Below are 26,689 nucleotides of genomic sequence, written 5' to 3' on the forward strand. Positions count from 1 at the left end.
ATCCTTCACTTGAGTAAAAGTACTACTAAAAATACTCAATTACAAGTAAAAGTACTGGACTGAGAAGGGAACTCAAGTAAAAGTATTTCAGTCAAGAAAATGTACTGGGAATAAAAGTACTCATTAAAAAAAGTAATAAAATCAGTAAATTTTATAGGCTGGAATTGTGAAATATTTCTACACAAAATAAGCAATATTTCTGCCAATTAATATTCTATAAACCCACATAATTAAGGTGTACTTACATTGAATGTATGATAATTTCATCTACAACAAAACATTATATTTAAAATCTATCTTTGTGTGTTCAAATCTAAATCTTTCAAGTAAAGCTCTCAAATTTGAAATGTAGTGGAGTAGAAGTACAAAGTGACACAGAAATAGATGAATCTCATGTTTATACCTATAGTACTTCATTCAGTAACAGCCACATTTCTTCATACTCCTGCTGACATATTTGTTGAGTCCCTCCCTCCCTGAGGCTGATCAGAGGTCAGTGTTACATACTACTGTAGCAATGCTAATAAAGGCATTATGTATCTGAGCTGGAGCTGAGGGCTGAAAATATCTTGTGGCAAGCTATTGAAAGTGTGTGTGCTGTTGCTTTTTTTACCCATGTACAGATCACTACAGCTGGAAAGAAAGGCTTTGGGGGGAGGGGGACTGTCCATTACAGGAACATGTACATTAAAAAAAGCTCATTAAGGAGACAGCACACAGATTTAGCGCAGCTTCAGGGACCTCAGCTAAACTTTCTGTGCATGAACATGGTCCCTTACGTATGTATGATGCGCTAGTCTTTTTTTGGTCCTGTCTTGCACATTGATAGCAGCCTTGTCGAAGTAATCAGATTAGTCAGGTGAGGCTGTGCTAAACTGATCCGCTGCCTGCAAGCCTCTTAGTGACGGGGCTGACAGCACTGACAGAGATCACTTAAAAGCAAGGTCAGGCACACGGTTGAGGTAAAGAATCAGCTCGGCATAATGCACAGGCAGCACTGCACAATACTGAGAACCAACAATCACAGTCCAGTAGGCAAAATAAAGTCGTTATCAGTGCCTGTTTTTAAACTAAAATGCGTTTTCTAAAATCACATGCCTGACTCTCAAAGCTGAAATTTGACGATTTATTACTTAAAGGTCACCTATTATGCAAAATCCACTTTTTCATGTCTTTTCTACATCAACATGTGTCCCCTCTGTGTAAAGAGATTCTGAAAGTTTCAGGAACAAAGATTCTCTCACTTTTTGTCCTGATCCATTTATATAAAAACCTGTCTGAAAATGAGCTGATCAGATTTTGGCCACTTTGTGATGTCATAACGATGTTTTGGCTTGTGTAACCATTAGCCAATCACCAACCAAGGTAACCCCCCCCCCCCCCACCACCACCACCTTAACACCTGAATCTCCTCCTAGAGCACCATTGTGTTCTTTTTACCCAAATATCTCTCAGAGGGGCGTGGCTCCTTATTTTCATCTAAAGTAACAGACGGAGAATCAGCACTTTTGAAACAGGGCTGAAACAGAGGGGATTATGGGATGCTGCAATGATCTGTTTGGTATTTGGAGCCAAACACTTCAGAGACATGTTTTGTATATATCCGAGACCTATAATATATTGATGAGAAACAGTATAATAGGGGACCTTTAATTGATCATGTGAATCTGTTAAATATGGAAAGATAAAGTTAAACGATAGACAGGACTAAGTATGTCAAGTGTTACACATGTGTACATGTATATGTACTGTAGATACAGTGTGCAACATTTGGATTGGCAGTGACATATTATGTATTCATTATTCAAAGTTGTTACCTAATTGAAATGTGTTTAAAGAGTTCATTCCAGTGATTGTGGGGAGAAAATGTTCTTGTGTCTGGTTGATTTGGCTGGAAAAAAATCAAGTTATATTATAGTCAGGTTTATATAAATATATGTAAAAAGCAACAATGAAAAAAGAAAATAAACTTCTTTATAAAAGTCAAGTTTTCTGTGTGTTATAAACACTGAATGGATATGATTTTAATATATTTGTTTCATGGAGCTCTGCACTGACACGCCTGACTAAGCTGTTTTATCAGTACATCTGCCTCTCTTGGAGTCCTCTGCTTTGTCCGGAGAATCCATTTGTCAAAGTTAGTAATTCATCAAATGCAGAGGAAGAAAACCTGTGGGAGAAGCATTGAAGAAGCTTAGAGACATTTGCCTCCTATTTGACCCCATATATACACAGTCTATGATTTGACCCCACTTAATTGATCATGTGAATTAATTTAGACGAAAGTGACATCCCTCAGCTTTGCCAGGATCAAAGGTTTAGAGCTGAGAAAGCAGGGAATCTTTCGTGAAACAAATCAAGAGTGTTGTTACCTAAAATCTGTGTTAGGTAATGGACAACCTGTCACTGTTATCGGCCCCGTTCTGGAGAAGGTCTCTGAGTTTGTGATGGCACCCTGAACTGCAAATAAAAAACTAAAGACAAGTACGGGGTTTTTTTTGGTCAATTTATTGAACATGTCAGAAACAAAACATACAACAATAATAATAATATATATATATATATATTTTTTTTTAACTTATAATAATAATTATAACAAAGTACAAACATTTTTTTTTTTTTAATTCTCAAATAGTCTCTGTCATGTTCAACAGGGTCAAGAAGAAGCTTAAAAAAACGTTTCTGGTCATACCCCCTCTAGCGTACATTTTCCTTGTAAATAAAATATTAGGTAATCGTCATCAGCGTCATGTTTGTTTTTCAAAACAATCAAAAATAAATAACTTTTACAATTACAAGAAATGGGGCGAAGCCTGCGAGCTAGTTCAGGCAGTCAACTCGAGCACTTGTGCTGCATTCATACATAACGCCCCTTGCCACTCTACAACCAACCAAACAGAGCCTCCTTAATATGCCGCTCTATTTAACCTGCCTGATATCTCTCTGCATTGCTTGCTGCTGCTATTGCTGCAGCTACTTCCACGTCGCTGCTGCTTGCCTGCCCCACCACCACCCCAGCTTCCACCCCAGCTTCCACCTGTAGGCTCAGGGGGTTAGTTATTTAATCATCACTCATTGTGCTATGTATATCTGTGGAGTGATGAGGCCCGAGCCTAGACGCCAAACTCAACTATATGCTGCTTCTAATAAACATGTTAAAGAAACACGTGGGTTGTCTGACTGAAATAACAAATATGATTTTCTAAATAATAGTTTCAGTTTAGATAAACTTGCACAATATTTCAGTGCATCATTACAGTTATTCCACAGACTAACACCTTTTGATGTGATGCAATGAAGTTTGGAATTTGTTCGTATGGGTGGTTTTTTGAAAATGCAGTTTCCTCTCAACATGTGTATGTTTTCTCTCCGCGTGCGAAAAGTCCCTGGATATTATGAGGTAATTGTTGATTTGCGGCTTTGAACATAATTTGAATAGTTTTTTAGTCAACCAGGTCTTGTAGTTTTAGTGTTTTTAGTTTAATAAATAATGTATTTGTTGGTTCTCTGTACGTAGTTTTATGTATAATTCGTATGGCTCTTTTTTGCAGGATGAAGATATAGGATGTGTATTTGTTTTATATGTGTTCCCCCAACCCCCCCAAAAAAAAGTAAGGTTTGTAAAGAGGAGACTATAGGAATAAATAACCAGAGCATTAAAAAGATCAGCAGACAGAGATGTATCTGTACATTTGACCAAATAATTACCCAGAACAGTGGAGGAATGAACTTGAGTACTTAAATAGGAAACTGAGGTTCTTTTCACATTATGCACAGATGCAGATGATCAACTAAAACGTTATGATATATTATTATAGATTGAGCTACCCAGCACTCATAAATAATTCAAATAAACAAAGAAATGTGATTCATTCATTAATGCATCAATGCAATAAATAAAATATATGATTCTGCGAAATGAGCGCTTTTACTTTTCTAAGTATATTCAGCAGCGATTACTTTTGTATTTAAGATAAGATAAGATAAGAAGTACTTTATTGATCCCAAGCTGGGAAATGTTTGTGTTGCAGCAGCGTAAAAATACATGGCATTGTACAATACAATTAAAAGACAAGAAATAAACATTTTAAAATGTCAACATCTCAATAGCAATAAAATAGCAATACATAAAAAAGTAGAAAATATACATGTTGAATTACAAATATAAAGTATACAAATATATATAAAGCAGGATATTATTATTATTTTTACTTGGGTGTCATTTTGAAAACAGGACTTTTACCTGTATTATATATTTTGATAATATCTAACTAATGCATAATTACATTTGCTCATTAACTCACCTGAGCAGATATCCAAATAGTTGACCACTGTTTCACATCCTGCTCCAGCTGTGGGTTGTTGTTGCTGCAGCGCCCTCTGGTGGTCGATCTGCTGCCTGAAATAAATAAGAATAATACATGTTATTTATATATCGCTTTTCCTGGTGCTCAAAGCGGTTTACAAGCAAGTATAGAAAAATAACATTAAACAGATAGACCAAATACAATCAACGTTGACCTGAATTAAATGTATTGTTTCAACAAGTTTCACATAACTGTAATAGGTTAGTTAAAAGCAACAATATTAAGTTAAACCTAATATTATTTTATTTAAACGTAATATTATTGCTTTCAACTAACCTAAAACAGTTATGTGAAACTTGTTGACATAATACAAATAATTAAAGTCACGTTTCAGTTTTCTCAGTGCATGAGATAGACACTCATCTTTTAACCCTCCTATTGTCTTCGTTTTCCCCCCCTGACTTTGATGTTCGCGGTCAACTTTGACCGGTCCTGTTTTAACTGCTATTACATTAACACAAAAACCATTAATCATCACCAAATTTCATTTAACACCCTTTCAAACTGTACATATTGTATCAGACTACTGGTATACATGAAAAACTGCAGTAAAAATACAAAGAATAGACACTGAACATGTATTGCGTGTGCCAGGTGTGATCCATGTGGGGGGATGGGCACATAAGAGCGGGAAAAGTATCAAATGGTTGAGTGTGTGTGTGTGTGTGTGTGTGTGTGTGTGTGTGTATGTGTGTGTGTGTGTGTGTGTGTGTGTGTGTGTGTGTTTATTTTTTTATTTAACATTTATTTAACCAGATAAAATCTCATTTACAATGCTGACCTGGCCAAGAAGGCAGCAACGTCACACATTTGTACACATAACACAGACATATAAAATACAGAGAACACAACTAAGTAAACAAAAAATGCAAAACGAAAAGCAATCACTACATTGTGCACATTTGGGACAGTAAGAAAGGTACTACTTATTACTGCAAGAGCAGCTGGTGGTAAGGACCTCAGACAACTTCAATTTAAAACAGGCTATAGGGACAAGTGCTGTCAGTTTAAGGCGTGATTGAAGGTCATTCCAAGACCAAGGACCATAATGAAAAAGACTCCTTTTTCCCGCCTCAGTCCGCACGGCAGGAATCTGGACCCGTATCCAGGCACTGGATCTGAGGTTGTAAGAGTTACAAACTGGAGCAAATCTGGCACATATACAGTGGAAGCTTACCTAAAATGGCTTTATACATTAATAAAAACCAGTGCTGCATCCTACGCATACTAAGTGGGGACCATCCAGTTAGGCTATACAGTGTGCAATGATGAGTCCTATAGGGTGCATTTGATATATATCGCACTGCAGCATGGTAGAGTGGGTCAAGTTTGGCCAAAACAGTGGGACAGGCAAATCTATAAATTGTATCACCGTAGTCAAACTGGGACAGGATATATACAAAACATGTCTCTGAAGTGTTTGGCTGAAACACCAAACAGATCATTGTAGCATCCCATAATCCCCTCTGTTTCAGCCCTGTTTCAAAAGTGCTGATTCTCTGTCTGTTACTTTAGATGAAAATAAGGAGCCACTCCCCACGCCCCTCAGAGATATTTGGTTAAAAAGAACGCAATGGTGCTCTAGGAGGAGATTCAGGTGATACGGTGATAAGATGGTGATAAGATGTTGTGGCTTGTTACACAAGCCACAACATCGTTATGACATTATAAAGTGGCCAAAATCTGATCAGCTCATTTTCAGACAGGTTTTTATATAAATGGATCAGGACAAAAAGAGAGAGAATCTGTTTTCCTGAAACTTTCAGAATCTCTTTACACAGAGGGGACACATGTTGATGTAGAAAAGACATGAAGAAGTGGATTTTGCATAATAGTTGACCTTTAAAGCATGATCCCACAGTGTCTGAGCGCAGCACACAGTGTATAACTGTTTACCTTGTGTGTTTTTCTAACCAGAGAATCACCCAGGTTATCAACTGTAACATGCTATCAGTTCCTCAAGTAAGATATTTGAGTATTTTCTGTTTGGTTGTGCGTTTATGAAGTCGGCTTTTCAACTGTTACACAATTTAGAATCCTGCATTAAAAAAGAATGATGGTTCATATTTTTTTACTTAGATGACCAGACTGGTTCTTCCAGGCATGATTGAAAGGTATTGTAACAAACATCCAGACATTAATGGTTACTATAATAGGAAAATAAGAATATTTTATGTCTGTGTGTCTCTCATCTCGTCCCAGAGGGCTGATCATCAACATGCCCTCTGAGGTTGGCGTCCGTCCACAGCCGTTGTTGTCTCTTTATTGTGCCACTAAGGTATTTTCCCTTCCAGATATTGTTATTTTCACAATTATCAGCAATTTCATGAAACTCCCCCTCTGCTCTGCCTTTCTTTGTGACTTTCTTATACGTTTCAGATTTTTGTAATATATTTCTCTCAGTGTCTTCATGCTGAGTACAAGTCAAAGGGAATCACAGTGCAGGTAAAGTGACACTTAGGTGAGTCTCTCTAGCTTAGTAAAGGTCTATGTTCATCCCTTTGGAGTCATTTATTTAAAAAAGCACATTAGCCACTTGTATCTCCAAATGTGCGACCATCTTCCAAGATGGCCGCCATTTCCAGTCGAGGAAACAGTGGGTGTTTCTCAATCGCGAGTGCGCTTGCTTGGTAGCACATGTCTGCCGAGCATCTTTCTTCAGAAGCGAGTCAAGAATACTTCCTGACATTTGGAAAACGAAGAGTGGAACAGGCTAGCAAGTGTGCAGGTGTGCGTCATATGAGAGGCCCCGTCTTACATTTTCCGCCACAGATTTTGGAAATTGGTCCGTGCGCAAAGCATTGTGGGGATTTTAAGACCGCGGAGTCTACTCATATGCAGCCTCGATATTTCTCCAAACGGAGTACGCCGGGCTCGGTAGATTTCCAAGTATGCTGGAGATTGGAACAGTCCTTCGGCGGCACTCGATGACGTAGTATGCTTGAAATAGTGGTTCTGAAGCAGCTTTACTCGCGATTGAGAAACACCCAGTATTTTACCACAGAATTTTAACCACTGGATACATTTTGGTGATTTTGTTATTGAGTTATATGTTTGAGACTATGGGGAAGTCAAATGTACAATTAAGAAACTTCCTCAGAGCTTTTTTGTCTAATTTTAAACACAAAATGTAAAACATAATAATATTATTATTATTGCAAAAAACATAACGATTTTTTCAAACTCCAACGGGAACTATAATTGTATTTCCATGTTTAAAAGACATATAATTGAAACAGTATGATCCTATATTCACATGAACTCTGCAAAATAACAGTAAATTGGTTAAAAGAGCGATATTTTTTCTAATATGTCCTGGCATCAGTAGATACACAATGCCGTCTTTAAATATACTCCTGGCACCTGCAGCTGCATATGATCGAGTGAGCTATTGGCTGATTGGATAAAATTATTTGATTGGCCCATTATATTAAGAGATTTAATTGGCTGATTGGATCAAGTGGTTTCACTGGCTGATTGGATCGAGTCATTTGATTGGCCTGTGAGTTCCAGTCACTCAGTGGTGTTTTAAGTTGTCCTCTCTGGACTCTCTCTGTCCTCTCACATCCCCTCCCCGCCCATCCTCTGGGCAGCTGAGCGGAAATGGTGGAAGTCCAAACACCCTGACGACCTCCTAACCTATCAAGCTCTCCTCTCCTCTTTCTCTTCTTCGATCTCTCAGGCAAAAAGCACTTTCTTTCAAGATAAGATCCATTCTTCCTATTCCAATCCCAAACTATTCTCTATCTTCTCCACCCTCCTTGACCCCCCCAGAGCCCCTTCCCCCTCCTCCCTTCTTCCAAGCGACTTTGTTAACTACTTTGAAAAAAAGGTTGATGATATTCGCTCTTCATTTTCCGACTCACCATTACTCACCACTGGGTCACCAGACCCACCGTTCACCCACACACTAACCTCCTTTTCCCCTCTCTCTCCAAGTGAGGTTCTTACCCTCATTACCTCTGCCCGTCCTACCACCTGTCCTCTGGACCCTATCCCCTCAAACCTCCTTCAGACTATCGCTCCTGATATTCTACCGTTTCTCACCCATCTCATCAACACTTCTCTAACTTCTAGTCACTTTCCAAACAGTCTCAAGGAGGCAAGAGTAAACCCTCTCCTAAAGAAACCCACTCTCAACCCGTCCGATGTTATAAACTACAGGCCTGTCTCTCTCCTCCCGTTCCTGTCTAAAACACTTGAACGTGCTGTCTTTAAACAACTCTCCTGTTATCTCCATCAGAACAACCTTCTTGATCCGCACCAGTCTGGTTTCAAGGCAGAAACTGCTCTCCTTGCTGTCTCTGAGGAACTGCACACGGCTAAAGCAGCCTCCCTCTCCTCTGTCATCATCCTTTTGGACCTGTCTGCTGCATTCGACACGGTGAACCATCAGATCCTCCTTCACACTCTCCAAGAACTTGGAGTTTCAGGCTCTGGCTGGTTGGTTGATTGGTTAACCAATGAAAACAGAGCCGACCAGTTAACCAATCAGAGCAGACAGGGCTCTGGTTTCAGACAGAGGGTGAAAAGAGGTGCTGCAGCACAGGCAGTATGAGAAACATAAAGAGCTTTTTGAACATTAAAGCATGCAATCAAGTCACAGAGGCACTTATACAATAATAATAATAATAATAATAATGTGTATGATGTGAAGGGAAGTTTAACTTGACCAAACACAGTCCATTATTCCGTAGTCAGTGTGTGGCTCCCCATGGTGTCCACCAACATGACGAACAACAGGACAGCCAACTGCTTCGTGAGGAGTTCCTCAGGGTTTGTCCGCGAGGCCCTGAACACTGTGGGTCTCTCCAGCTTCACCAGTGGCTCTCTGTCCCACGCTCTCCAGGTCAGAGGAACGAGAGGCTGTGATCACTTACCAACCGTCAGCTGCTGCGATATCTTATAACGTCTTTTTTTCCCTCTTTCCCATCACCTTACAGAACATTGCTCTCACAATACTGCTGCCAGACTGGTTTCGTATGTCAACGTTCTTCATCAGAAAGCTACGAAATAAAGCAGAAGCCGACAAATATTATAAAAGAGTATGCAAGGAAACGCTTGTTGAAAAGGAGGATTAGTCATGTGACATGCATCTGCACTTAAGCTACATTTTTTACTGACGTTTGATAGCTAAATTTAGGCTATTATGATACTGTACATGAGGTCTACTATTCTGTAATAAATAGCCTGAACTATACATGCACATTCTCTTTTGTATATGTATGTATCTTCAATTATTGCATCAAGTTTTTACGCATCTGTATACATTACTTCAATCTCAATTGTTAGATTAGTATTTATCTTATTAAACAGGACAGATGTTCGGACACAATCAGTTTGTATTGCATTAAAGCAATCTTTTAAATACATATGTTCTGATAGGACAGTATGACAGTGACAAAGATACCGATGCACAGTACATTTTGCATATATTTACCACAATGACAACCAACAGTGTAATTTGCACATCTAATAATGACTGTTACAGTTTACATGACTCTTTATGCTTTGTCTCAACATTGAAACGTGCGGATGGTTTTTTCAGTAACTTCCTGTTTGTGTTTAAATAAAAACAAGTTAGTGTAATTGTTCCAAATGTCACAAAACAAAACCTAAACAATAAAGGTTTAACTTTTCATTCTGTGATTTGTGAATAGGTAATAATGCATTTTTTGTGTGAAAATGTAACAAGTTGCTTTGGTTTAGATTTGGTTGGTATCATTGTTGGTCCAAAACTTAACGAGTAACCATGAAGCACAAAATCCCAGTTTATTTTTCAAGTACGCACGCACAACAGCAAGAAATGCTGTTAATAATTCTGAGGTCAAATGTACAAAGCAGTTCCCTTCTGACGACTAGAAATTTCCACATAGTAAAATTATTAAATTAAACTATAAAACAAAACCAAAAAAGGAATCACTGGGTCCAGCAACCAGCAGAAATGTAAGAAATGAAAAGAAAAGATAAAAAAAAAAAAATTACTGTACGTTAACAAAATACTATTAAGAAACTGAACCAGGTAAATATGTCTCCCCAACTTGTAATCACAATCTCATAATTTCATCGCTGAAATGTTATATATATATATATAAATGTATATTAAATCCTAGAAAACCCGTATTCATCAAAACAAATTGAGTTTTGTTCCAAAGAGTCCGACACATTTTGTATTTCCGCCTAAGATAATATAATGCAGACAAGAGGTTATATCCACATAAATCACACCCATAAGTATTTCCTCCATTTCATGGCTCGATCACCAATCCATTTCAAGTATATTTAAATAGGAAAATATCCTTATTTGAATGCAACTCCTCAAGGGGCGTAATTTAAAAATGCACTTGACTGTTGACCTTTTGTAAGCTTGAGTAGTAACAGAAAAAGCTGCAGTAAGTGGACGTATAGTAACGGTTACAAACAGTGCATTATGTGTAAATAGGGCCAGAGTTTAAACGTACATAGATAAGCCTCTGCTGCACGTACAATATCAATAAACACTCCTCATGCTCACAGATCAGTGGATGTGACAGGGGTGACGCCGTGAATCAGAAGCGTTGGCCCCAAACTATTGGTCACTGCTTCCACCTGAGCCAGGTACTGTCGATTCTGGCTGCGCTGAGGAGAGGGTCGAGGTAAATACAGGAAGCGAACAGCGGCCTGCGAGCTGTGCTCCATCAACATACTGTTCACTGCAGACAGGAAGTTCTCGGACAGAGCTTGTTTAGCCTCCTCCTCTTCGGGTTGGAGGTGATGCTGAACCACAGAGTCCCACGGCACGATCTTTATCGACGCCCTGATCCTCAGCTTCCTCAGCAGCTCTCTAAACGTCTCTTCGTTCACCACCCAGCCCTGGTCGCTGGACTCAGTCTCCACATTCAGGAAGATCCTCATCCTCGCGTGGCGCCACTTGTTGGACATGTTGAGCACGCAGGCCATCTGCAGCAGGAAGAGGCTGCACACGTCCTCGTAGTCTCGGCTGCCCGGCTGCAGAAGGTTGAGCGGCCACACATCGATCGTCCGCTCCGACCCGTCCACTTTACTGTCCTTATCCTCGCCCTCCAACTGGAAGAAATAGCGCCCGACACACACATTCTTGTTCATTTTAATGGCGTCTGAAATGATCCCCACGTACTCCTCTGGGGACAGCCAGCGGGGGCTCTCCACATGTCGGACCGGGGGGAAATGGGCCTGTAACGACGGCAAATCTACCCCGAAATTATATTCGCCCTCACTCCCTAGTTCCATAGAAGCGTCACAGAAAGCAGAGTCTTGGAGGAAGAAGTCTTCAGGGGTGCAGCTGTCATAGAAACCCAAAATCAGGGTGTTGGGTTTCATGCCACCTTGTAGAGGGAAAGAGAAGTACAGTTAGTGTTGTGATCTTGTTTAAAGACCTACTTGTTCTCCTGTGCTTTTGCATACCACGTATAAGACGTATCAGTCTGATTGGTCTACCCATGCTGTAAAATGTATTATCTCTTCGATTTACACACGGCATCTATTGCACGTCTGTCCGTCCTGGGAGAGGGATCCCTCCTCTGATGCTCTCCCTGAGGTTTCTCCCATGTTCCCCTTTAAACTGTGGGGTTTTTCTCTGGAAGTGTTTCCTTGTACGATGTGAGGGTCTAAGGACAGAGGGTGTCGTATTGTCATACTGATATTCTGTACAAACTGTGAAGTCCACTGAGACAAATGTAACATTTGTGATATTGGGCTATATAAATAAACATTGATTGATTGATCAGTCTGTGTTTTCTAAATTGGGGTTTTCTATTTTGTTGTGTTTTAAAAATGTAGGAGAGTGTTTCAGTCTGTGGCTACAAGTATGGTTTTATTGTCTTTATTTACATTTGTTTTGTCTAAATGTATTTATGCTGCTTTTTTTATATTTATTGATGTACAGCACTTTGGTCAACTGTTGTTTTTAAATGTGCTATACAAATAAAGTTGGACTGGATCTGGACTGAATTTGGGAACAGAGATGAACGTAATAAACCATATTTAATTTAGTCTTAAGCTACATTATTTAATTTCATATTAAGTTCTTGTAGATATCATATTCTAGTTACATCTATATAGACTTATTATTTTGTATTTTATTATACATGTTGCATTGTTGGAGGAGCTCAGGTCAGCAGAATTTCATTGCCATTTCTACACGGTAGCTTTGTGCATATGACAATAAAACCTTTGAATTTTGAATCTTTGAGATGAGGAGAGGAAGGAGAGTTTACCGAGGCCGGTGATGCGCAGCAGGTGCTGAGTCCCCTGTCTGACGGAGAGAGACAGGGTCAGATCTACGAAGGCCTTCACCCCGAGTTTATCAACCAGACGCAGCCAGAAGTTATACTGCTGCTGCACCGGGTCTGAAGGCAGGGAGTCTGTAACGCAGGAAAGAAATCAGATACAATACTACTTAAAATTCAGTTTTTTTCCACCAGAATTGTAAAGAAAAGCTTATTTATACTTTAGGAAAAACATTAAAATAATCAATTCAAAGTAAAAGTCCTGCATATAATCTCATTTAAACTCATAAAGTCCTGCGTATAATCTCATTTAAGATCATAAATCATAATTATATCATTAATATATATATAATATTCATCACAAGACTAATTGTTAATAGAGATGCATCGTTGCACAAGTAGGATCTTACTGTTGTAGATGGTTGAGGTGGACTTTATATACAATCAGTTTAGTCTAGTTGAACTAATTTAACATTTCAAAAAGGTAATTTAATAGTTATTTTGAAACACCATTCAAATTAAAAATATATATTACAAACTATTGTGAGCACTTAAAGAGTTTAGCCCATTTAAAACTAATGCACCAGCAATTACAATGGTTACAATATGGTGTATTGCACTTGTTGTAAGACTCTCTGGATAAAAGTGTCAGCTAAATTAAATGCAATGTAATCAATTGATTTAAATATTTGATAATGCAACCAGTCCCAAGCCAAAAAGGTCCGGTTCAAGTTGCAAAAATGTATTAAATGTTTTAATTGTATTGTTCATAGACTTTGCAATGTACCCTAGTGTTCACCAGGGGGCAGAAAAACAGGTAATCTGTGAGTTAATGCATGAATGAAAGAATACATCAGCTCTGCTCTCTAAAATATGTTGGTTCTGTTACACATTATATCGTTTTTTTACAGTTGGAGTGTGCCATTTAGCAAAAACAAGCAAGTAGCTGGACATATGGCTGCTTTAAACTCTGATGTAACATTGATACGGAGGATACTTGTTTATTAATAATGCACGAGGAGTAGCAGATGGAAAGTGAAAGTCTCCATGATGGTGCCCGTGGACTTCAATCTTTAATATCTCCTGCTCATCATGTGCTCTCAGGCTCAGTGATACAAATAATCAGATGAAGTTGATTGGATGTGTCAGCAAAAGGCTTCCAGACTCATAAAAAAGGCCAAAAGGTGAGTTCCAGTCGGCTGCTAAATGTCCACAGATAAGAATAATTTAATAGTTGGCTGCAGATGGCCAGACCGTCCACAGAGAGAATTACCCAGATCTCCCAGCTGCACGTGGCCCAGAACATACAGGCCGCCCTTCTTCAGCTGGTTGATGAAGAGGATGAGCTGGCAGGAGGAGCGAGGGTTGGCCACCATCAGCAATATCTGCGGCCGCCAGAACTTCACGTGGTCCTTCCTCACATCGAGCATCAGCAGGTACTTACGCACCTAAAGCAAGAGAAGGAGAGCGTTGTTGACTCGTTAGTGTGTGGGTGTTTCTCAATGTCGAGGAAGGCTGCTCCAGAGCCACTATTTCAAGTATGAAATAATAAAAACAAATAAAACATTTGAATTGATATATTAATGATTTTGATCTGTTTTTTTTTAAAGTTAATAAATAATGTTTTCAGTGTTTATTCATTATGTGTGTACCTTCCCATGGACAACAGGTGGAAGTTGTTGTTTTTGTTGCACCACCATTAGCTGTTAGCTCAAATCTGGCGTATTTTCTCCTATTGAGATTAACGTTGTTTGTGCATTGTTTAATAAAGACACAAAGTCAAAACTGAAACTAAAATAAAACTAGCAAACGCACTAACTAAACGTAAATACATTTAAATCAAAACAAATGTTATAGTTCCAAACATATATCCTTGTTTTGTATATATTAATTGTTGTGTTTTTATTGCACATGTAAAAATGTGTCTTTGATTGAGTATATATATAGGTATATACATATTTTTATTTATATTTGTTTTTATATTCGGGATAGTGGGAAACGGTATTTCGATCTCTCTGTCTGTACACACAAACTGGAAGATTGACAATAAAGTTGACTTTGACTTTGTTGGCAGATACCTGATGGAAGATGAGCGCCTGGCTGATGTAGCCCCAGCTGCTGGTGGGCGATTTGTAGTGGAGGAAGAGCAGCAGCAGCAGCAGGAGCACGATGCTGCCTGACGAGTACATGGGGTTAATGACGAACATCATCACCAAGCAGCTCACGATGCCCAGCAGGCAGGTGTGCCACGAGAACAGCTGGAAGGTGGGTCTGTTGAGCACAGAGGCAAAACACTGAGGTCGCCAGACACATCGAAAACAGAAGCAGAGAGAGACGATAAACATGACTTTACTGTACAATAATATATATCAGGGATGGGCAACTTTGAGGATAGGGAGGGCCACAAACAAATGTTCCTCACTACCAGAGGGCCACTTAATATATAATGGTTATAAATCCATGTGAGGCTGATTGGGTTGTTAATGTGTATATTGTTAAAGAGGACCTATTATGCCCATTATCAGGTTCATTTTGTGCCTCTACTGTATCATGTAAGCCTTTGCGGACCATTAACATGCACAAAGACCTAAATATTTGGTACATAGACATTTTTTTAACCTTTAAAAAGATGAAAACTTATGCTACTACCATTTCTTTTTCTTAAAGGGGACCTATCATGCAAAATGCACTTTTTGATGTCTTTTATACATAAATACGTGTCCCCGGTGTGTCAGGGAACTCACGCAGCGTCAGCAAATAAAACCCTCTCTCTTTTCCTCCGTACCCAAATCTCTAAAAACGGGGCTACAACGGAGCTGATCCAGATTTGCGTCCGATATGACGTAATATCTGAAATGTAGGCTGGCTTTACACCCACGGCCCTATCAGAAATGTTGCTATCAGAAACAATGCCCGACTGTTTTGGACGTAATACGGTCGGTGCATGTTTACATTAGCATCGCTAACACTCAGAGCTAACCTGTACTGGAGAGCATGTGTGTGAAGAAGCAGGAAATAAAAAGGAACTCACCTTGTGGTATAACCGGCAAGAGAGAAAGCCTTTGAGCTCCATACTGTTTCAGAAATAATCCTTGATAATCCATGATATGGCGTTTCATCACGGCAGTATTTAGTTTAGATGGTAGCTGCCGAGCTCAGCCTCCTCCTTTTTTTTTTTTTTAAATCAATTTTTTATTTTCTTTAAAGCTTTATACCCCAAATCAGCTCTTTTGAAACAGGAAGTGAAATGGAGGGATATGAGGCATGGCTAGAATGGGTGATCTGTTTGGTATTTTGAGCAAAACACTTCATAGACATGTTTTTTATATATTTTTATATATCTGAGACCTATGCTATTGCCTAAAAATAGCATGATAGGTGACCTTTAAGTGTCCCTATGGTGCTATGAATATGTAACATTTTCTGAACTAATATCCTTAAATATATTCTTATTTTAGCATTAAATGTGGATGTATTACTTCCTCACCACCTGTTTTTGTGTACAATTTCTATTCTGAAAATGTAACTACACCACTAGATTCAATAACAGGATGTTGAGATATAAAATTGCATTTACTTTCTTCTAATAGTGATTGATCTTTAATTACCTGAAATTTGGTGCAGACGCCCACTCAAGAGCCAGGCAGGCCAGGTCAACGGCAGCGTAGGCAAGCAGATAGAAAACAGTCACCAGGCTAGCTACAGCATTGAGCTGACCTGCAAACACTACACACTGAAACACAAACACACACACACACACCACAGATTAGGACACCAGTGGTAACTCTGAAAAACAACTACACAGCACACTGGAAAGCACCCACAATCCCAACATTTAACGAATGGAAGGCTCTGATGAGTGAAACAGCATCATGTGAGGTTACGTTGGAAAGAATGAGGGGTAGAGGTGGATCTAGGAAATAGGGATTACTTTGTGGAATACCTGACCTCTAACTAGTAGCCTGACTGTACTCTCACAAAAGGGCCTTTGTGCAATTATTCTAATCTAGCATCATTTGTTGTTATTATTTCTATTTTATGATCGCTGTAGCGTCTGAATGATCTTACACCTTTGTATTGTTCTGTTTTCTTTTAACCAGGAACACTTAACCAGGGGCGCAGGTGAGATTTTTAAAATGGGGGGGACGAAACTGAGAGAAATTATTTTCACGATATTTACTTACTATTTGTTTTACTATGTGTTTTACAATCATAAGTAACATTAACCGTAATATCAAATATGAACTGTTTCAAGATCAAATATAATACAATGTACGTATGTATATGGATTAACAAATGAATTGGTATTTACCTTTAAGTGCAAGAAGGATAATTTATTAAGGCATTTGAGAAAATAACAATTTAGACAATAAGTAAAAGTAATCTATATATTACACATATATATGCATATTACAACGATCATGTGAACACCCCCCACTATCTGCGCCCCTGCACTTAACTAACATGTTTTGTAACCTGACCTTCCTCTTTCTGTATGCTGTACCATGTGAGCTATGCAGTGGCGTAACTATTGACGGTGCAGCCGGTGCAACGGGGCCCCATGCAAAAAAATAAATATATATATATATATATTTTCTTTTTTTTTTGCACTGGGGCCAATCACAACCTTGTTACGCCACTGGAGCTATGTACCATGTATGTTCATAAATAAAAACTTTAATAACAAAATAAAAAAACTACACAGCAGGTCACATAAACTCACCTGTGCGAGTCCCCAGGTGTACAACACGGCCACCCAGGGATTCCCCGAGCTCGATGTGATGGTAGCTGGAGCTAAAGGCAGACCTGAGAGGGAAACAATCAGCTGTTAGACGACTGGAGAAGATGGATATTGTGACGGCCCTCTAGGCCTCAGACCCAATTCCCTGGTTAGCCACTCGCGCAATCAGGAGAGATTGCTGACACCTGATTTTGGTTGACTGCATAGTATGGGTGCCTGAGCAGTCAGGGTGTTTCTCAAAGTCGAGTATGCTTGCTTGGTAGCACATGTCTTCCGAGCGTCTTGCTTCAGAAGCGAGGCAAGAATACTTCCTGGCATTCGGAAAACGAAGAGTGGAACAGGCGAGCAAGTGTGCAGGTGTGCGTCATATGAGAAGCCCCGCCTTACATTTTCCGCCACAGATTTGGGGAAATTGGTCCGTGCGCAAAGCATTGTGGGGATTTTAAGACCGCGGAGTCTACACATGTGCAGCCTCGAAATTTCTCCAAACGAAGTACGCCGGGCTCGGTAGATTTCCAAGTATGCTGGACATTGGAACAGTACTTCGGCGGCACTCGATGACGTAGTATGCTTGAAATAGTGGCTCTGGAGCAGCTTTGCTCGCGATTGAGAAACACCCTCTCTCTCCTCTTGGCTCTACTGGATCTTGGTTTGTTTGTCTTTGCTTTATATACTGATGCAGTGTGTAGTACACACCCACACACTACACACATTACTGATTAACTGAGTTCATAGTTAACTTAGTTTCTTTAAATGAATGTACTTTAATTGGATATGAATCATGTGTGGTCTCCTTCTTTAGTCCGTCCTTGAGCCAGGGCGTGACAAAATAAGTTTGGGAAAATATGGGGCCCTTTTTTTAAATTTGTTAAGAGGATAAAGTTCCCAATCGTACCTGATTAAACTTTTGCATTTTGGAGGGGTCCCAACACTGGACGGGTTGTCGCGGGGAGGAGGTGCTGCCGTACTGACATTTATTGTTTATTATTGACATTTTTGTTTTAGCTGACTGTTTTTTTTATTTCTTTATTTTTTGTTTGTCTGTTTGTCTTCTGTCTGTGTGGGATTTGGTTTGCCCTGGTGTTAAGCAGTATTTACATTGTTACTCTACCTATTTTTCTATAAAGTGAAGATTTGTTTACCTACTTTTGATACATGCTCTGATAGAACAACTGTATGCTGTTGAAAAAACCCAATAAACAAAGTAAAAGAAAAACGGATATATATAGAACTCCCTTTCCAGTCAAAATCTCTCAAAACTCACTTATTCACCCTAGCTGATCAACAACCCACTTTACTCGCACTTGAATTTGGACTACTGTTTTTTTTGTACTGTTTCTGATTTTATGTAAAGTGTCTTTGAGCACCAGGAAAAGCGCTTTAAAAATTAAATGTATTATTATTATAATAATATATATATATATACACAGTACCACCTCTGCACAACACAACTGATGGTCTCAAACACATTAAGAAGGAAAGTAATTCCACAAATGGACTCTTGACAAGGCATACGTGTTAATAGAAAACCATTCCAGGTGACGACCTCATGAAGCGTGTGCAAAGCTGTCATCAAGGCAAAGGGGGCTACTTTGAAGAATCTAAAATAAAAATCATATTCTGGATTTTTTTAACACTTTTGTTTACTAGATAATTCCATATGTGTTCTTTTATAGTTTTGATGTCTTCAGTATTAATCTACAATGTAGAAAACTTCGAATGAGTAGGTGTGTCCAATCTTTTGACTGGAAGTGTATATGATGAGAAACACCTACCAAAGAGCTGATCCAGAGCGAGAGCGTGGAGGATGCGGGACGCCCCGATCATGGAGCACATCGCCGCTGAAAGAGCGGCGCAGTATATCCCAACAGTGACTAACGGAGACCAGATGTTAATCCTCTGGAGGAACCCATAATCCTGGATCAGCAGGGTCCTAAAGAGGAAACAAACGTCTGCTTATTTGATTGTTGACCTCTCTTTAATGCATCAGATTTAAGAGTAACGGATTACATGCAACGGTATTAAGGATACAGAAAAAAAGTTGCATTAGAAAATACATGATCAGATAACTGTTATATTTCAAAGAAATTGGGGATTACTAGCCGGACTACAAACTAAAAAGAGCATGTCGTGTTCATTGTATTGTATTTCTCCTTTGTTAGCTGTACTGTTCTATAGGGTAATATTTTAAGTGTGAATCTATACGCCTACTGATAGAGTGTTCTGTTTTTTATTCAGTAGGTGAACCTATACATGTATGCTCAGATTTTATTTCTGCTTTTTTAAACTGTAGTATGTGCTCATGCGTTTCATTGTTGGTGTATAGGCTACTGCCTGAATATGCTTCATGAAAGGCAGGTTTTCCTATAAATACAATTATCTTTGATTCTTGGTTTCTTCTTTTCTAAGGTCACATTGCTCTATGTTGTCTTACATAACATACTTACTGTAAGTAAAAAATCACAAGTAATTGTAATGGAGTATATTTAAAAATGTACCCTCCCAACCCAGTTCAGACATTATTATGAAGCACTTCTGACCTGTCACAGGTGGCGCCCACCAGGAGGAAGAGGAGGACGTAGACTGCGAAGGTGTAGAAGACGGCCACGATGGTGCCTTTAGGGATGGAGATACTCGGAGTCTTCAGGTCTCCTACAGAAAAACATGCAGAGTGAGAACAAACATCAGGGTTTGCACGACAGTGTGTGCAATGCATATTTACCGAGTTGTGATTGTGGTAGACATATTGATTTTTATGTTTTTTTTAATGGTCTTGGCCCTCATTTATCAGATATGCTTTTAACATTTGAACCCTCTAGTACCCCCAGGTCTTTATGTACTGGCCTTTTAATTATATTTTGAAACAATAGAGGGAGGTTAGAGTTGTTTCTGGTTTGTGAAGCACTTTGTTTTAGCTTTTGTGAATAAAAAGTGCGACTTTTCTGACATTTCTGCATGAAAAATAACTCCATTGTTTGTCAATTGATAAGTCAAATTATTGCAGCTCTACATATAATCCTAAAAGGTAAAACAAGTGTTTCGATAATGGGAAAAAACTCCAGCTAAATTCCACCTGGGGCAATTGCAGCGTTCATTCTCCAATGTGATTAAACTTCGAAGATAACACCAAGCTTATACCTGACATGTTGGCTCCGGCCATAATCCCGGTGCAGCTGGTGAACATGACGGCAAACACGGTGGAAAAGGACATGACAGAGTTGGTGCTGTAGTCCAAAGAGTAACCAGCTGCAGTCGGAAACAAAAAGAGGAACAACAGTGAAACCTTTAATAGGTGTTTCTAAATGTAGCTTCAGTTGTGTTTGTAGTTTCACATCCTCAGAACCCACATGTCTGTAGTGTTGTTTGTATTTTATTGTTCTCTTTTATCCTTTCGCCTGTACTGTATCTACTTGTCTTTCATCCTTTCTTTAAAACTAATGCTGTTGATGTATTGTGATTCTAAAAAGGTGTCTATTATCATCTGGCCGGGGAAAACAGCTGGAAATTAGCAATGTTGGCTAAAGCTGCCCCATTTACAGTTTTTTGTGACAGTTAATCAATGGGGACTGTCCACGACACTATAAACAAATAAACTAAACTTCACGGCCCAACACTCACAGCCCAGGTTGTTCCTCAGAGTCGTGACGCTGAAGCCCGTGTAGCTGGCGTTGTATCTGAGGGTCTCGTTGCCAGATCCCTTGTGAGTGATGATGAAATCGCGAGGTTTGACCGCCACAGAACTGATGAAAATGGACAGCAAGGACACGGTGACCAAGATCAGGATGACGAAGGAGGTGCGGGAGTAGATTTTGGCGCCAACCATACACACGAGCAGACACAGCAGAAGAACCACTGAGGAGTACAGCACTCCATACCAGTAACCCTGAGGAAGCACCCGCACCCCTTGAGACACCGACGATTCTATAACACAGGGAGAAGACAAACTGAGAATACTCACATTAAAAAGCAAGTCCTAAATGAAAAAGGTGGAGGAACAGAACCAAAAACATACCAGGATCAGAGCCGAATATGTCAAGTATCGCCTCCACAAGACCAAGAACGTATTCTCCACACGCACACACTTTGGCCAAGAAGAACATCAATCCGATGCTTCCTCCAAACTCCGGGCCCAGAGACCGACTTATCATATCTGATCACATTTAGTTAAGGTTGATGTTTCTACTAAATTAAAAAGGACATGTTTTGCTAATTTTCAGGTTCATATTTGTATGTAGTGTCTCTTCTGTGACATGTCTCCATGCTTTAATGTTCCAAAAGCTCTTTATTTTTCTCATACTACCTCTTTTCACCCTCTGTCTGAAACCAGAGCGCAGTCTGCTCTGATTGGTTAGCTGGCCAGCTCTGTTGGGATTGGTCAACCTTTTTAGTAATGTCCTGCCCTTTAGCCTATCACGTATAATGTGTTTAAGCGCTTGCCAATAGAAGCACGTTACTATGTGAGGTCACTATGTGCGGTCACTATGTGCGGTCACTATGTTATGGAAGTAAACAAAGGAGCCCAATCGAGTCGTTTCAGGCAGCGGGGCCCTCACTATGGAACTTTAGGATTTCAGCCTTTGCAGACCATTTACATGCACAAAAACCTATATAACACACTACAGGAAAGGGAAAAGCCCTAAATGCACAATATGGCCCTTTTAAGATTGATGTTTCACCTGAAATAAGTGAATCTCTTGGAAAAACATAACTAACACTCGTGAAAAAACAACCGTTGGGTCTCTAAGGATACAGTAGGCGCCACCACCTTGTATAGCGCCGTTGGTGGAAATGGCACAGATGGACAGTATTGTGAGAGATATGATCGTGTACGCCACAATCACCATTAATAGACCCTGCAACAGCCCCGCGTGACCGACCACAAACCCTGCAGGAGAGATCACATCAGCGTTAGTCACCACTGTACGGCACAATGACTCAATTATATTGTGAGGGACTCATACAAACACCCACTGTCTACCACCCAAAACTGCTTTTTCAGATCTTTGCACACACACGCATGATCTCTCACCGGTTCTCAGGAACAGCACGATACTGAACATGGAGAGGATGGTCGGCACCATCACCCCGAAAAAGGTGTTCAGTTTCCGCGGGTCTACTGTTGGCGTGCCAGAGTCGGATTCAGGGGTCGCGTCCGACTTCCCGCCGCATGCGGTCACCGCCAGACCGCAGACCCCCGAGGTCATCAGGGGGGTGCGTTCGTTTGACATGGTTGAGATGAGACTGCTTACCCTGTTAAAAATCAATGAATGAGGACCGGTTTTAAACAGATGTGACTCAACTCCTCAAAGGCAAAGAATCTAACATGCTTGTTTTTCACATCACTGGATGGAACAATTATCCTAAAACTTCTGTAAAATCACTTTATTACACGAAGGAAAAGCGTGAAAGCTTCCACCTTCATGTAAAACAAAGTGCTTATTTTAAAGAAGACATGTTCTGCTAATTTCCAGGTTCATATTAGTATTTAGTGCCTTTACTGTGACATGTCTCCATGCTCTAATGTTCAAAAAGCTCTTTATTTTTCTCATACTGCCTGTGCTGCAGCACCTCTTTTCACCCTCTGTCTGAAACCAGAGCCCAGTCTGCTCTGATTGGTTAGCTGGCCGGCTCTGTTGTGATTGGTCAACCGTTTAGAGATGCCTATCAGGTACATTGTGTGGAAGTGCTAGCCAATAGAAATGCGAGTGTTACATAGTGATGTCACTATGTTACAGAAGTAAACAAAATAAGTCCAATGGAGGCGTTTCAGGCAGGGGAGGGGAGGGTGGGAGAGAAACTCCAGTGTTTCCCATACATTGATTTATTTGTGGCGGGCCGCCACAATTAAATATCGTCCGCCACAAATGGATCTCATAAAAAAATATATATATATATATATTATTATTATATTATATATTTTTTATTTTGGTGGTCTAATGGATGGGCTGATGATCGGAAGGTTGCGAGTTCAAATCCCGCCTGGAACCCCACTACTAGTGTGCCCTTGAGTAAGGCACTTAGCCCTCAGTTACTCCAGGGAGAATGTCCGTGTAATTGGTCATTGTAAGTCGCTTTGGAATAAGGCGTCTGCTAAATGCCTAAATTGTAAATTATATTTTTGGGAGAATAAACCCCACAGATCCTCAACTCCGGTGTGTCTCACTCATTAACATGCAACACAGAGCAACAAGGACGTTGTCTACAGTAGCCATGAACTCGCATGTATTTTCATATGGCTATAAAAGCATGCTATTGAAATTAAACCAGTTTTGTAGCATTCAGGTGCCTACCAGTACCCTCAAACTAGCTTTGGGTCATTCCAGAATTGGAGGACAATTTAGACACCAACATTTTTGAAAAATGAACCTTTTATTTTATTATTTTTTGTTATGTATTTAGGAAAAACAGAAAATAAACCATCAATAAAAAGTTGTATTTGTTGTGTGCCATGCTTTGTGCAACCCTGTTACAAATACTCATTAAGCAGAAAAAAGTATTTTCAAAAGATATTCTTCAATAAATTCTTTACTATTAAGTAAAGAAAGTCACATTTACATTAAATACTCATGTCGTTTTTGGATACAACTGGTTTAATTGTATTATTTTAATAGAAAAGGATATAGTAACAGGGTTGAAATTAGAGTAACAGGGTTGCATAAGGTACAGGGTTACATGGCTACATTACTTTTGATTGTAGATAATGACATAAATGTGACAAATAAATACTCAGGACAACAGAAATGTTGTTTGATAATATTTTATATATATTTTCCAATGAAGAATTAACCCTGTTACTCTAATTATAGTAACAGGGTTGCAAGTAACAGGCTAATTTGAGCTTTTACCTCAGGAATTAATGCTAGCTGCACAATGTAATGCTATTGTCAAGGAATGGACACACTTAGCTATTTAACTAAAGAAAGATACATTTGAAATTATTTTTGTTTTAGTCTCATAATGTGAGTAACAGGGTTGCGTTTGTATGAGTGCCACACTCCTTCAAGAGTGACAAGATTGGAAATATATAAAAAATAAAAGAGAGGACTTAATTTTGGTCTACCCATGGTAGTAGCACATGGCTTGCTGATGTCCTTTCCACCGTGTCATGTGACAAACAGTTTTTGTACTTCCTCTGCCAAGCTAAAAAGGTTTGGGTAACAGGGTTTTTGTTTTTTTGCACTTTTATTGTCATTACATAGTACTGTAACAAAATGGTTTCTCTGCATTTGACCCATCTTAGTGTTAGGAGCGGGGAGCAGTGTAGGGAACGGTGCCTTGCTCAGGGACACCTCGGTAGCACTTGGTCTTCTTGAACTGGTGACCTTCCAGTTGCCAATCCGAGTCCCTATGGACTTCGCCACCACCGCCCCATGTTGAGGGACACAACTTCAGTGTAAAATTACTGTTATTTAAAATGTGTTTGTGATTTAACAAATTGATTTTACCATTACAAGAGACATATATCAATAGAATAATACCAACAAAAGTAAATAAAAACCCTATTTTAAATGTTATATTTGACATGCAAGTTGGTCACCAAGATGCTGGGACAAGAGAAAAAAGCCATTTTAGGGGATGTTCGAGAGTTATTTGATCAGATATTTTAAATAATATTTTGAAACCACTTTTTCTACAACTTTATATGCATATTGTCTCAAGACAAGTATATTTAACACAACAAGTGCATGTTTTAGCTTTTTGGGCATGGATTATTTGATTTTGTATATGTGGGACATGAAATGTCCTCCAATTCTGGAATGACCCTTTTACTGTAACCTATTCAGTTAGGAACTTCCCTTTTTCGCACCACCTTACTGCGAAAAATACAAAAAAGAAACCAGAGAAAGCGTGCGAGTGATATTTGCGAGTCGCTCTTCTTAATGAAAGCTGCAGCTCACACCTCAGGCTGGTATTTGCAGTCACCTGATTCACAGCTGCTTGTCTGTTTTTACAAGCACACATCCCAGCTGAGCAGCCTGAGCATGCCCTGCTGTGCCCAGGTGACCTGGGCTGTTTTCTTTCTCTTTAAGATGTGACTTTGTCATTCTTTTCTCGAGACAGATTTCATCACTGAAGCTGTTGCCAAACTGTGTAATTAGCTGCATGAATCACATGATGGGGAAACCTGAACTCAGACAAAGGTTCTACACAACAAAACATGATTTGTCATGAAGGAGCATAACATCATAATTATCAAATGGATCACACACTCATGTAATGAAACCATTTTCACATCATTTGGAGCAAATATCTGTAAATATAAGTCCTTTAGTGCAAAAATGCCAAAAACTGAAGATGCTCAGAAGTGTCAATGTTTTGCTTTTAAATGACATTGTGCTAGACTTTTGGTTGGATAAGGAATTGGAGAGGCATTTCATTGACTATAATAAATAATCTTCAAGATGTATGAACATATCCATAAAATACTGTAGAAATATGCATTTCTATCCACCACTGGGTCACCAAAAGTATACTTATAATCTTTCAATGGATTGGCTGTTTTGTATTTTTTCCCTAGTTGCACATTAACACGTCTGGAGTAAAATTCAAACACTCTACCCATTATGGGTAAGTGCATTTTCAGCGTTTTAAAAGGGGAAGTTGTATAGTAAATGACAATTGTGTACATACATTGATCTACATCCACGATAGTGTTGTTAGTTCCTTTTATTGACAGTGATGCTTTAAGTTGCACATGCTATTCATGCTGCACTGAGCTGATTTCTCTTATGTTAATTCAGACGTCCTAAATCTAAATAATAAGGCCCTTTCAGGGTCCACGCAAGTCAGTTACCAAAATAAATCACCGATTCCGTCACTTTTACGTAGCATCAGGGTGGAGCAACTGCGGCATTAAAACTTTACATCTGTAAACGAGACAGAAGTGGTAAAAATGTGAATTAATAATACGCCACAACAGTCGCGGTTGCATCTTGGGTAAATGTTTGTTTACGTTTTTAGGCTCTCGGTCAGTCATAAAACTACACACCCGATGTGAAGTGCTCGTGCAGGGTGTCATTCATACAGCAACATCCAGGACATTTAGCACCAGACGCACCCTGTATCCGCTGAAACACAGAGGACAGTGAAACTTACCTCCCCTCACAGTTTCACACACTTCCTGCTTCTTGTTGGGGCTCCCTCCCTCTGGTTCTCCTCCCTATGTCTCTGGTAGTCTCTGTCCCGGGTCAGATGCGCAGTGGACGGTCAGATGTGACCAGAGCAGGCCGGTGGACATGACAGGACTGAGCTGTCCGGGAGTTAGATACTGTGAAAGATGTGCTGCCCAATAACAACACAGGAGCCATGGCACGCCTCGTCCCCTTATTATTTGT

At 39.5% G+C, this 26,689-nt stretch overlaps 2 protein-coding genes across 2 annotated transcripts; one reads left to right on the forward strand and one right to left on the reverse strand.

Moving 5' to 3' along the window:
- Nucleotides 1-5,415: 5,415 nt before the first annotated feature.
- hsd20b2 (hydroxysteroid (20-beta) dehydrogenase 2) lies at nucleotides 5,416-9,448 on the forward strand. Its single transcript, XM_034140332.1, is given in 8 exon segments — nucleotides 5,416-5,476; nucleotides 6,229-6,329; nucleotides 6,447-6,481; nucleotides 6,570-6,645; nucleotides 6,747-6,812; nucleotides 9,069-9,079; nucleotides 9,081-9,216; nucleotides 9,311-9,448. Coding segments are annotated over 8 exon segments (624 nt in total).
- A 202-nt stretch (nucleotides 9,449-9,650) lies between these two features.
- slc12a9 (solute carrier family 12 member 9) lies at nucleotides 9,651-26,689 on the reverse strand. The gene is made up of 14 exons (XM_034140275.1): nucleotides 26,451-26,689; nucleotides 22,384-22,604; nucleotides 22,105-22,239; nucleotides 21,367-21,504; nucleotides 20,973-21,275; nucleotides 20,493-20,600; nucleotides 19,895-20,006; nucleotides 19,130-19,287; nucleotides 17,337-17,419; nucleotides 16,222-16,346; nucleotides 14,692-14,884; nucleotides 13,887-14,061; nucleotides 12,602-12,748; nucleotides 9,651-11,710 (listed from the first exon to the last, which is right to left on the reverse strand). Exons 2-14 carry the CDS (start codon nucleotides 22,580-22,582, stop codon nucleotides 10,878-10,880), a joined length of 2,709 nt encoding a protein of 902 aa, XP_033996166.1. The 5' UTR covers nucleotides 22,583-22,604; nucleotides 26,451-26,689; the 3' UTR covers nucleotides 9,651-10,877.

Source organism: Trematomus bernacchii, unplaced genomic scaffold, assembly GCF_902827165.1.
Source record: "Trematomus bernacchii unplaced genomic scaffold, fTreBer1.1, whole genome shotgun sequence".
NCBI classification, from domain to species: domain Eukaryota; kingdom Metazoa; phylum Chordata; class Actinopteri; order Perciformes; family Nototheniidae; genus Trematomus; species Trematomus bernacchii.